Source organism: Lactuca virosa, chromosome 4, assembly GCF_052849685.1.
Source record: "Lactuca virosa cultivar CGN04683 chromosome 4, Lactuca_virosa_CGN04683_v6, whole genome shotgun sequence".
Taxonomy (NCBI): domain Eukaryota; kingdom Viridiplantae; phylum Streptophyta; class Magnoliopsida; order Asterales; family Asteraceae; genus Lactuca; species Lactuca virosa.
This window is the reverse complement of record NC_136429.1, coordinates 8,020,553-8,033,031: the sequence shown is the minus strand read 5'-3', so window position 1 is coordinate 8,033,031 and position 12,479 is coordinate 8,020,553. Positions and strand designations below refer to the sequence as shown.

General features: G+C 41.0%; 1 protein-coding gene and 1 long non-coding RNA gene across 2 annotated transcripts; one reads left to right on the top strand and one right to left on the bottom strand.

The window, feature by feature from the left end:
- The first annotated feature begins 9,187 nt into the window (after positions 1-9,187).
- LOC145169278 (protein SIEVE ELEMENT OCCLUSION B-like) lies at positions 9,188-12,191 on the top strand. Its single transcript, XM_079087844.1, has 7 exons — positions 9,188-9,518; positions 9,592-9,696; positions 9,775-10,223; positions 10,347-10,456; positions 10,547-10,689; positions 10,795-11,292; positions 11,387-12,191. The coding sequence occupies exons 1-7, from the start codon at positions 9,225-9,227 to the stop codon at positions 12,005-12,007; spliced, it is 2,220 nt and encodes a 739-aa protein (XP_078943970.1). The 5' UTR covers positions 9,188-9,224; the 3' UTR covers positions 12,008-12,191.
- LOC145169279 (uncharacterized) lies at positions 9,705-12,442 on the bottom strand. Its single transcript, XR_013742405.1, has 3 exons — positions 12,386-12,442; positions 10,573-10,705; positions 9,705-10,439 (listed from the first exon to the last, which is right to left on the bottom strand). It is a non-coding gene; the product is annotated as an uncharacterized LOC145169279 (long non-coding RNA).
- Between the last annotated feature and the right edge of the window lie 37 nt (positions 12,443-12,479).

The window sequence follows — 12,479 nt, the reverse complement described above, 5'->3', positions numbered from 1 at the left end:
TTAGGGCAGTCCCTGCTCATGTAGCCCGGCTGGCCACATGCGTAACATCTCGAGCCCGCTGCTCGGCAGTCCCCACTATGCGGCTTACCGCACTTGGCACATTGGTCACGACCCTGCTGGCCCCTACCAGAAGAATCTGAGGTCTTAGGCTTTTTAGCCTGACCTGCATCTGCCTGTACCTGCTCCGACTTTCGCTTAGTGCGAAGCTCCAACTCCATCTCCCGCTCTCGGGCCTTCTCCACCATCTCATTCAGGGTCTTGCACCCTGTAAAGCTCACGAACTCCCGGATATCATCCCACAGCATGGAATGATACCTCGTCCTCCTCATATCCTTATCTGCAGCGTACTGCGGGATCAACAGTGCTCGTTACCGAAACTTGGCGGTGATCTCCGCCACAGTCTCGGTGGTCTGCTGGAGCTCCTGAAACTCCCTTACTAACCGTTGCACCTCAATAGGTGGTGCAAACTCCAAATCAAAGCTTCTGACAAACTCTGCCATGTCATCTCAGCCACACCGACTACTCCCACCTGGCTAGTCACCTCCTCCCACCAATCCCTAGCTCGATCCCTCAGCATACACGAGGCAAACCCCACCTTTTCCGCATCAGGGCAAAAGCTCGTGCGCTGGGCATTCTCCATGTCTGCCACCCAGCGTCGACTAGCTATCGGGTCTCTGACCCCGAAGAACTCAGGCGCTCCACATGCCTTGAACTCCCTAAATGAGGGAGTTCGGTCCCCGACCTGTCCCGCAGTAATCTCGGCTCAGAAGGACCTGAGCCACTCCTCCATGATCTCCATCATCCCTTCCTTGACCGTCCCAAAAATCATTGGGTTAGCGTCAAGGATGCCCCTCGTAACCTCGGATGCAATAAGCTTGTGCAGACTCTCATCAATGGGATCAGTACCATCGCCCGACCCAGATCCGGATCCTGATCCTGATCCCCCAGCTCCATGTCGTGTCACCACCATACTGTATTGCAATACCATAAAACATAATGATTAGGATGTCCAAAAAGGATCCTTCCACCCCGGTTCTCCTTAGAGCTCCCAGATCTAACATTGGTTTGGGTACAGGTCCTATGCTTTCAGTAGTATGGGCCCAATACTACCTTCCACACCTACCCGTACCTTCCCCAAGGCTCTACCTGATAACTCTAATTCGTCCCAGAACAAAGCATATCTCACAGGCTACCGCATAGCTCAAACCCTAGGCTATCCTAAGACTTTCTCCATCCATATCAAACCAGAACTCAATCATAATAGGTTGTCGTATGCATGCAAATTATACACAGAACAGGATCAAATAGACTTTCGAATAACATACTCTACCCTAAGACCACAACCAGACAAGGAACAGGAAATAAGGCCAAATCAATCATTCTGAGGCTATAAGACCCTAACCGTATACAATTTTGAAAGCATACACATAGAAAGATTCAGACGATTATCATAATCCAAATATCAGTATAGCATGGCTAACATATTGGGGAACTACTTACTTGGGCTCGGCCGATCACGCACATTGCACTCTCCCTTCTTTTTCCCTTTTAAGAAGTTGTTAAATTTTGCTTTTTTAAAATTTTTTTTTTACCATTTCCTTAGGTTGAGTCCTGACACACAGAGAGTATGCCCGGATCCCTCAAACAAAGGCTCTGATACCAACTTGTAACGACCCAAATTTCCAAGAAATTTTTTTCATTTTTAATTAATCAAACATTCCCATAAAATATAAATCTCAATGACAATTGTTTTCGAAATACATAACATCAACATTTTATTTCAAATATCAGAGTGTCCCCAAGTAAAATGCCGGAGAGTGCATGTCGCGCCATCAAACCTTGCCCTTGCCCTTAGGCTCTGAAGTACCTGAAACAAATCAACAAACAGTAAGCTAATGCTTAGTGAGTTCCCCAGAGCATACCCCCACACAATCCACATAATCACATAATCCATATTAGCTATAAAATCTACATAAACCACATAAACCATGCATACAAACATATAAGGAGGTCGTGGGCTCCTCCCAGGGTCTTATACTTACTTGCCATGGGCTCCCCCACATGGTCTTTTCCTAGGAATACCACGGGCTCCCCTACATGGTCTTATATCCAACTGCCACGGGCTCCCCCGAGGTCTTCCATGAAAATAACATAATAGTCAACTAGCATATCATATGTCACAGAAATATCTATCATACTACATAACTCATACATAAACATACAGGGATGCCGTAGACTCCCTCCAGGGTCTTACTCCTATGTGTCATTGGCTCCCCCACATGGTCTTAACTACTTGTCATGGGCTCCCCCACATGGTCTTTACCTAGGAAAGCCATGGGCTCCCCCCACATGGTTTTATATCCAACTGCCACGGGCTCCCCCCGGGGTCTTCGCATATCTAGTCAATAAGTACTAGCACATTCTCATATTCATGCATACCAGACATATCAGTAGTCAATCCATAATAACACTACAACTAACTAAATGGGCCGACCTTGGTGCCTTGGACCCATTGGTATGGTGAGGAGTCTCACCTCTCAAGAAATGTTGAACTGATAAAATAAGTCCCAACTCGCAGCTCCAACTCAACTGTCTACAACCATCATGTGATTAACTTGTCAAAATCCCGAAATACCAAAATACCCTCAAAGTCAAACTTGGTCAACCCTGGTCAAAGTCAAAGTCAACAGTCAAGGTCAACAGTCCATGTTGACACCAACTCATCGAGTGCATCTAGCAAATCGTTGAGTTCCTTCAGAGTCCATAAAACCGAAAACTCAAGTTAAATCACCGAGTTACCTGAGTAACTCATCGAGTCCTTTAGTGTCAAGAAGACCGAAAACTCGAGTCAGGAGACCGAAAACTCTAATTAACTCACCGAGATGACTCAGGATCCAGAAAACGGGTAAACCCTGCCCAACTCGTCGAGTTGGCTATGCAACTCGTCGAGTTCCTTCAGCCCTTTTCATGTTCAGTCCTTTTTAGTTGAATCCAAGGCTCCAAACTACAGATCCAATCCCCTAGGGTGTAGTTACCATGTAAAGTTGCCAACTTTACGTGCATGCAAGGCCTTAAGAGGCTAAAACACTAAAAAAAAGCTTAGGAAGAGGTTTAGGGCATGGAGAAGGGCTAAGACTATATAAAGTCGACAACTTTATGTCCATGGAGCCTAAAGGAGTCCAGATCTGAGACCATGTCCTCATGACAAGCTCAAACCCGAGATTGACTCCATTTTGCACTAGAAATGACCATATTCTTGCATAAGGGAAGATCTAAGAAATGGAAATCCAAGGTAAAGACTTTTTACCTCCAAAATGTTGCTAACACAGAGTAGATGTCGGATCTACTGCCTCTCTCTTTGCTCCAACCTCTTCAAGCTCCAAATTCCTTCACAACCACACCAAAATCACTCTCCACGGCTCTCACACACACTCAAGAAGGTGTAAAGCTCGAACTAGGGTTTCTCTGGGCTGTAAATACGATAAGGGAGGCCACAATGAAACATAAGTTCATTAAATAGTGGTACAAATCCCTGAAAATTAGGGTTTTCCTTTACAGTGTCTACTCGTCGAGTTGAGGCCTTCCAACTCGTCGAGTAGACCCTGAGTCCCGCGTCCAAAACGATCTCTACTCGACGAGTTGGAGCTCCCCAACTCGTCGAGTCCCAGTTCAAAACCCTAAAATCTTGAAAAATAATTGATACCTGAAACGGGCGTTACATGTTGTATTCATCTAGTATATCGAAGGCTTCTTCAAGATCCCGAGGTGATCTTCAGCTCTTTTAGATTTAACCACCATTTCATCAATGTAGACTTCCATGGTGTCCCCCAGTTTATCCTTAAACATTTGATTTACCAGTCTTTGGTACATTGCCCCTGCATTTTTAAGACCAAAAGGTATATCAATATAGCAATATATACTTGTAGGGGTTATGAAGGAAGTATCCTCTTGATCGGATGGTTCCATTTGTATTTGTTAGAATCTAGCCGAGGCGTCCATGAATGTTAGTAGCTTATGACCTGTCGTGGCATCTATCATAGAGTCTATCTGTGGCAATGGGAAAGGATTCTTAGAGTAAGCCTTATTGAGATCCGTGTAATTCATACACACTCTCCTTTTGCCATTATTTTTTTGTATTACCACCACTTTGGGAACTTTACCTCTTTAATCATTCCCATCTTGAGAAGTTTTTCAACCTCTTCTTGGATAATTTGGTTCCTTTCGGGTGCAAATTTCTTCTTTTTTGATGTATGGTACTGAAAGAGGGAACTATATTGAGTTTATGAGTTATAATTTCTTTACCTATACATGTCATATCCTCGTGTTTCCATGTGAAGGTTTTATTTCTGTCTATAAAGAAGTTCAACTAAATCTTGTTCGATTTGTTCTGGTACCGAGGATCCTATGAGGACTTTGGCTTCAGGATCCTCAAGGTTTAAGGGCACATATATTATGTCTTGTTCTCTTGCTTCTAGCACGTCTCGTTCCCTTTGCTTTAATTACTATGCTTTTCGTGGTACCGTGGAAGACTTCATCGAGGTCTTATAGCACTTTTTAGACTCTTGTTGATCACCGATGATCTTCATTGTTCCCCATGGGGAAGGCATCTTGATTTGATGGTACGTCGAGGGAACCGCTTTCATGTCATGGATCCATGGCCTACCTAATATGAAATTATAGGAAGACAAAGCATCAATAACAGAAAATCATTGCATAGAATTTACCCATTCGGTGTAAATAGGCAACTTGATTTCTCCAATGGTGTGCTTCGTTTAACCGCTGAATCCTATTAGTACTGAGGATCTTTTGATTATTTCGGATTCTGGGATGTTCATCCTAGTTAGAGCATCTAAGAGTATGATGTTCACTGAGGATCCTCCGTCTACCAGGATCCTTCTGATGAAGTGATTGGCGATGAATAGAGTAATCACCAATCCATCGTGGTGAGGATCCTGGATGTTTTCTCTATCATGTTCATCGAAGGTGATCTCTTTGTTGTTTGTTCTCGACGTGTTCCTTCAAAGTCTTTCTTCCCTTTTCGTCTTGGATACTTTGGTGTTTCTTTTTGCTACAGAATAAGAAGTTCCATAGATGTTAGATCCTCCAGAAATAACGTTGATTACCTTGGCATCCGAGGGAGGAGATCCTAGTTTTTCCAGGATCTTCGTAGGATCTTGATCTTTTTCTTTGGATCTTTCTTTTCTTCTTCCTAGGATCTCTTTACGATATCCCTTGCTCAGGAGATAACTAATTTCCTTCTTGAGGGACATGCAATCCTCAGTGTTGTGGCCAAAATCCTCGTGTTATGCACACCACTTAGATTTGTCCTTCCATCCGTTTGATTTCTCTCCTTTACTTGGCCACCTTGCTTTGTCGCCAAGATCTTACATGGCGAAGATCATACCTGAAACATGCACGGAAAAGCAATAATCAGTGATCTTGGGAAATTCGTCTTCCACCCCTTCATCGTCAAAGGCATTAACCCTATGATGATCAGGTTTGGAATATGGTTTTGATTTATAGGATCTTTGGGTCGGTGATTCGACCTTCCTGGTAGGATTATCATAGGAATTTGGTGTGCTGGCTCTTTTTTGTATTTCTTTGTCTTCTTCCAATCTGATGAATCTCAGTGCTCTGCTTCTTACTTCATCCATTCGCTTGCATGGAGTCATCACAAGATCTTCGTAGAATATAGAATCCTTCTACAAGCCCATCTTAAAGGCTTCTACGACAGTGTCCATATCAATGTTCGGTATGTTCAACGCTTCCCTACCAAACCTGCTTACAAACTCCCTAAGGGATTCTTTAGGATCCTGGACCACTCGATAAAGATCACTAGTGATCCTTTCGAATATCCTGCTACAAGAAAATTGGTTATTGAAAAGATTAACTAAGTGATCAAAAGAGGTAATAGAGTAAAGAGGAACATTGAGAATTCATTTCAATGTTGATCCTATAAGGGTCGAGCCAAACCCTTGCATAAATAGGATTCCTGTAAGTGTGATGGAATGGGAATGATATCCATTCTCTCTCTTTATATTGTGCTATGTGTTCCTCAGGATTTGTGGTTCTATCGTAAGGTTTCATGTTGGGAGTTGGGAAGCGCCTTGGAACTTTAGTTTCGGCTATCGAGGGGATAAATCTTTATATCCTTTGACTGGTGGGGAATACTTACGGTATAGTTTGGACCACCGCTGGTACGCTCGAGATCATCTGTCTTAGTTGCTGAAGTTCTTTGGCCATGACTGGAATTATTCCCGCATCAAGATTCACATATTTAGTATTAAAAGTGTTACTTTCAAAGAAGTTACCGATATTTCTGTTATCAGGGGTATTGAAAGTTTCGTCAAGATCTTGGATCATAGGAGTTCGATTGTTTGGGATTGCGCCCCAGTTGGGGTTGCAACGGATGTTGGAGTTGTAGTCTCCGAACGTTTCCCTAATGATCCCGTGTTATTGAAATTCAGGATCCTAGGCCGTAAGTTTGAGGGTGTCGCCTCCTGGGGTTTACAAATCTCTGCCATTATCCTTTCCACCTCCTTGAGTAGTGTTCTATTGTCTTCCTGCTGCGTCAACGTCTTCATCATGGATAAGAGTTCGTTGTTAGAGAACGACGCAGGAGGATCCTTGGATCCTGGATTCCCATGGCTAATAATTGGAGAAGTGCTCTTCTTTGATGCATCGGGAGTTTTTCTTTGACACAGGGGTCCACTCGGAGGTGGTGAAAGACTATTCGAAGAAATAGGAGGAATAGAGGAAGAAGATAGGGTTGGTTGTGTAGACATGATTTTCGAGAATTATGAACACCACGGCCCCACGGTGTGGCACCAAATTGTTTTGGTCAAAAATCAATGAAATGAGAATCAACCAAGTTGTATGAGAGGCTGTGGTGTTGTAGCTATTATGAGAATCAAATTGAGATCAAAATGACAAGTGTGGTTTACAAGGAAAGCCTTTGATCCTTGATAGAATCTCCGACATAAAACCTTGGGAGGTGATAATGATCACATGCATTGTTTGATTTTATTGATTAGAACGACAATAATAGAAATGATAACAATAATACAAGTACGAATGTTTTAGTAGCTCTAGTTGTGTGTGTGTAGTGTGTAGAATACAAGTGTATTTATAGTCTAATCTAAATAACTAAAAGTTCGGTATTTATGTGATCCTCTTAAATAAGTATTCGCACGTTGTTTTGACTTGATATTTCCAGGTCTTAAGCCTGATTGAGATAATTCTTCGGACTTAAGGAGTCTTTAGTTGACTATTTCTGCATAAGTGATGAATAAACAAGGAATATAGTTGTTAATCTTGTTAGGGAATAATAATAATAATAATAATAATAATAATAATAATAATAATAATAATAATAATCAGGATCCTGACGTATCATTTGGGATCCTTAGATTTCTTTACGATCCGGGATCCTGGATAGGGTTGAGGATCTTGCCCCTAACAATGTATACATTGAAATCGACTCTCATTTCATATTCATTGTTTGTTACTAATTTTGTATTCTAAAGATCAGGGTTGGTCCGTTGATTTTGCAGGCCCCTTGCGTGAGTAAAAATTGGTCCCTAAAATTTTGGATTAGCGATGGATAGCGACATATTAGCAATGGGTTCTAGACAGATTAGCACGGATGGTCACAATTTGCAATTGATTAGGGATGGATTAGTGACAGATCAAAATTCGAGTCCTCTTCATGAAGCAGGCATGTGCGGTCGCACACTCAAGACCTCCTTAAGGCCGGCCCTGCCAAAGACAATTACTTGTTCTAGACATTCAATAACTTTTTAATATATTCATCTAATTTAAGTTGTCAACTTGAATTAAGCAAGAAATCAAGAGTTTTTAATTGAAAAAAAAAATACATTACTAAACCAAATGATTTGCCAACATTAATCCAAAGTAATCAACACAAGTAAGACAAAAATATTGAAATTAAACTATGAATTTAAACTTGCAAACACAGATTCAAATGTTTTTAATGCTTCCCAACAACCAAGTTCTTTAAAAAAAGTCCACCCTTCTTCTCTGGTTGGAATGTGTTCAAAAAAATAACTGTCAAAACTCTTCGGGGGATTTTACATGACCAGTGTAAAATTATGCTAAAATTTACATGGCATGTTTAAATTCTTGGTTACCTTTTCTAATTTTCAATTACTCGGTCCATGTATCTTTCTGTCAAATGACCACTTTATGATTTTTCAAACTTCTTGGTTTCTTCAGAAATTCATCCAAAAGCTTCCTATCAAGTCCCCAGTGTCCTCCAAAACACCAAAATTGCACAAAATCTCCAAAAATAGTAAAATACATGAAGTTATAATGCAAAATGCAATGCTAAAATGTAAAATAATCATGCTAAACGATGAATAAAATGCATCTAATATGACCGACCACATATGCATTTTGTAGTGGTCTCCATTGTCAAGTGCATGGTCATTTTGTGTAAATCCACACAAGTCAAAAGGGTTGTTGAAATTCATATTTTAATATCTAATTATTTATGGAGTCATAACTCATAAGCACTATGTGTCTCGGTAGGCTTCCAAGTTCCAACCCAACATACTATCTTGATATGTGTTTGAGATGACAATGTCACTTGTTACATTTATATAAAGAGAGACACTTTGAAGTTTGATCTATATTGTTTTTTGCGCTTTGACTTTAGCGTTATTACTTTAGTTATGTTTTGATTACTATCGGACATACCTGTGATTTTATAAACATTTTGGGTAACGAACTATTATGATGGTGAATGGGTTATAACAGAAGATTACATCATCTAAATTAACAAAAATAAGACAATTAGTAACATAAATAAACTTTTGTCCTTTGTTTTTATTATAAGAGTTTTGTTCAAGCTTCTTGAGTACTTGGCATGGATAAGGGTGGATCAAAGTAAAAATAAAAAAGTAAGGTACCGCTTTTGGCTTATTTAATAAGTAGACGCACCACAGGAAGAAAAGAAAAAGTATGCATGCAAGGAACACGCGATGAATTATCAAAAAATAAACAAACCCCTTCCTTTTTTTTCTAACACCTATTTTGGACACATTTTTTTCACAAGCTTGGTATAATATGAAAAAGGAAAGTAAACTAAAGAAATCGAAGCTTGAAAGGGAAAAGATAAAGAGATAAATCCAAAAATCCAAAGGTATGTTTAGATGAAGCTAGACAAGCAAGGTACAAGATTCATCTATCACTTTATTCCACTTATGGAGTGTATAAAAGGCTCTAAAAACCTTCTATTTCTTCACCAAACTGAACTCAACCTCTCATTTCTTCAACAACCACAACCACCACCTTCAATGGCTGCTGCCACCACAAGCCGCCGTCCAAGAGGCGACCGCCATATGTTCTCATCTTCAGATGACAATGCCATGATGAAACATATCTTGGCCACACATGCACCAGATGGCTCCTCTTTTGATGTTAAACCTCTTCTACAGATCATCGATGACATCATGCGTAGGGCCGCCCCCGCCAACACCCAACCACCCGCCCCTCAAGTATGTAAAAAATTAAAATTCATACCACATTTATTCGAATATCGAATACTGAAATTTGATTTTTCATTTGTAGGGTAATCAAGCAGAAGTGGACGCGATTATTGAGCGTGTGATTTACAGCGATCTTGACGAGATGCTTGAAATAATGGCAATCACAATCAATAAGGTTTCGTGCGAGGTAAAACCTTAAAAAAAAAAATTGTTTTCGTGAACTATTTTTTTGTGTTAGATTTTTTACATTTGAAATTCATTACAGATTTCTTGCAAGTGTATTGGTGGTGGAGACGCGCATGCAAGCACTACGGGGATCTTCAACATGCTTTCCAACTACGAGTGGGATGCAAAAGCTGTTATTTCTTTAGCAGCTTTTGCAGTGAATTATGGCGAGTTTTGGTTGGTAGCACAACTTTATACTGCCAACCCACTCGCCAAATCACTAGCCCACCTTAAGCAGCTACCTGACGTGCTTGAGCGTGGTGAAGCTCTCAAACCGAGGTTTGAGGCTGTCACTACCCTCATTAAGGCCATGCTTGAGTTGACACGTTGCATTGTTGAATTTAAAGAGCTCCCCGGGCAGTATATCACCCCCGAAACACCGGAATTAATGACGGCCACCGCTCATATTCCCACTGCGGTTTATTGGATCATCCGTAGCATTGTGGCTTGTGCGTCCATACTTATCAACCTTATCGGAATGGGCCATGAGTATGTTATCAATTCTCCTTTTTTTTTCTATGCAAAAGACATGAATACCCTCATCAGAAAAACACAAATTACTTCCATCACTACAACTTATCAATGAATATAACTTTTTTTTTCTTAACTTAGGCATATTACGACGACCACAGAAGCTTGGGAGTTATCGAGTTTGGCCCACAAGATCAGCAATATTCATGATCATCTCAAAGACCAGTTAGATCTCTGCAATCACCACATTAGTAAGACGAAAAACGTTAAATATCATCACTTAATGAAAGTGTATGCATAAATTTTCATAACTAATTCGAAATTTTCATACTGATAATTAGATGAAAAGAGGCAGATTGAAGCGTACCTAACGATTCTTCGCATTATGGATACGGGGCATCTCGATAACACGAAGCCTCTCAGGCATTTGATTTACTTGAAGGACGATCAACCACCTTTGTATGAAAGTTCTACAAAGACTCGAGTGAGTGTTCGATCAACTGCATAATTTTCATCAAACTTCATTATATATTTAGATTTTAGATATACAATAAATAACCGAATTTAATTTTCATGCATGATTATATAGGTTACAATTGAGGTACTAAGGAAAAAGATTGTGTTGCTTCTCATTTCGGACCTTGACATCCCTCCAGAAGAGCTATCGGTTCTTGACCAGATGTATAGGGAAGCGAAGCAAAGCCCAACAAGGCCCGAGAGCCAGTACGAAGTCGTCTGGCTCCCGGTGGTTCCCAATCTTCGGTCCACACCGTGGACCGATGAGGACCAGCTCAAGTTCGAGGGGGTACGAAACATGATGCCATGGTATTCAGTGTTCCACCCCTCGTTACTTGATCCAGCAGCGATCAAGTACATCAAGGAAGTGTGGCACTTCAACCAGAAACCAATGTTGGTGGTGATGGATCCTCAAGGGAGGATTGTTAACACCAACGCGTTACATATGATGTGGATTTGGGGGAGTGTGGCTTTCCCTTTCACTAGCTTGAGGGAAGAAGCCCTGTGGAAGGAGGAAACTTGGAGGATTGAGTTGCTAGCAGATTCCATCGAGCCCATGATTTTCAATTGGGTATTCTAATAATTCTTAATTCTATTCTCTTTTTTAACCTAATTTCTGTAAAATTAGTCCGATTGATATTCATATTTTCCCGATGATCATGTAGATTGCTGACGGGAAGTACATTTGTTTGTACGGAGGGGAGGATTTGGAGTGGATAAGGAGGTTTACAACCACCGCACAGGCGGTGGCGCGTGCAGCAGGGATTCAGCTGGAGATGTTGTATGTCGGAAAGAGCAATCCTAGGGAGAAAGTGAGAAAGAACAATGACATAATCCGATCAGAGAATCTTAGCTACGTGCTTCCAGATTTGACCCTGATATGGTTCTTCTGGGTGCGACTAGAGAGCATGCTGCACTCCAAGTTACAACACGGGAAGTCTTTCGAGGAAGATCCGATTTTGAGGGAGATTAATGTAATGCTTACCTACGACGGAAACGACCAGGGATGGGCGGTGATCTGCCGTGGCTCAAACGACTGGATGCGTAGGGCAAGTGGCGAGAGTGTTTTGAAGGGATTGACGAACTACAATGATTGGCAAGGGGATGCTCAAGAGAGAGGGTTTCTGCCAGCTTTGAATGATCATCTTGAGGCAAACCAGCCGCCGCATCACTGCAATCGCCTGATTTTGCCCGGAACCACCGGAAGTGTGCCGGAGAGAGTTGTTTGCGCTGAATGCGGGCGATCGATGGAGAGGTTTTTCTTGTATCGTTGCTGCACTGACTAATAAGCTTATTATATTCTGCAATCTGCATCTTCAACTGCAGCTGTTATATATTTTGTGAATTGGGGAGTGAACTTTGTTGTGATTTAGTATCTACTGTTGATTTATGCTTGAGATTAACGGGATTGTACTCTGACTTTTATTCAAATAAATGATTGTATGTGATTTGAAACTTTGGTGTTTAAAACGCATCAGTGTACAATCAATTAATGGTATTTTACAAGTTATTGACAGAAGCAAAGCAAAGTAAAATCAAACACAACTTCGAGTATAAATTATGCTCGGGGAACTTGAATTTCCCAATTATATGGAATTATTTTAGGGCATTGATTGATTGATGATTAATAAAGAAGCAAGGAAAGGAAATAGAAAAAACATCACCAGATCAATCAATCGTTTTGCTTGCGTCGTCCAGAGCCAGTACATTCACATTGTTCGTTTACGATAGGGTTAATTTGGTTTTCTTCACGCACCA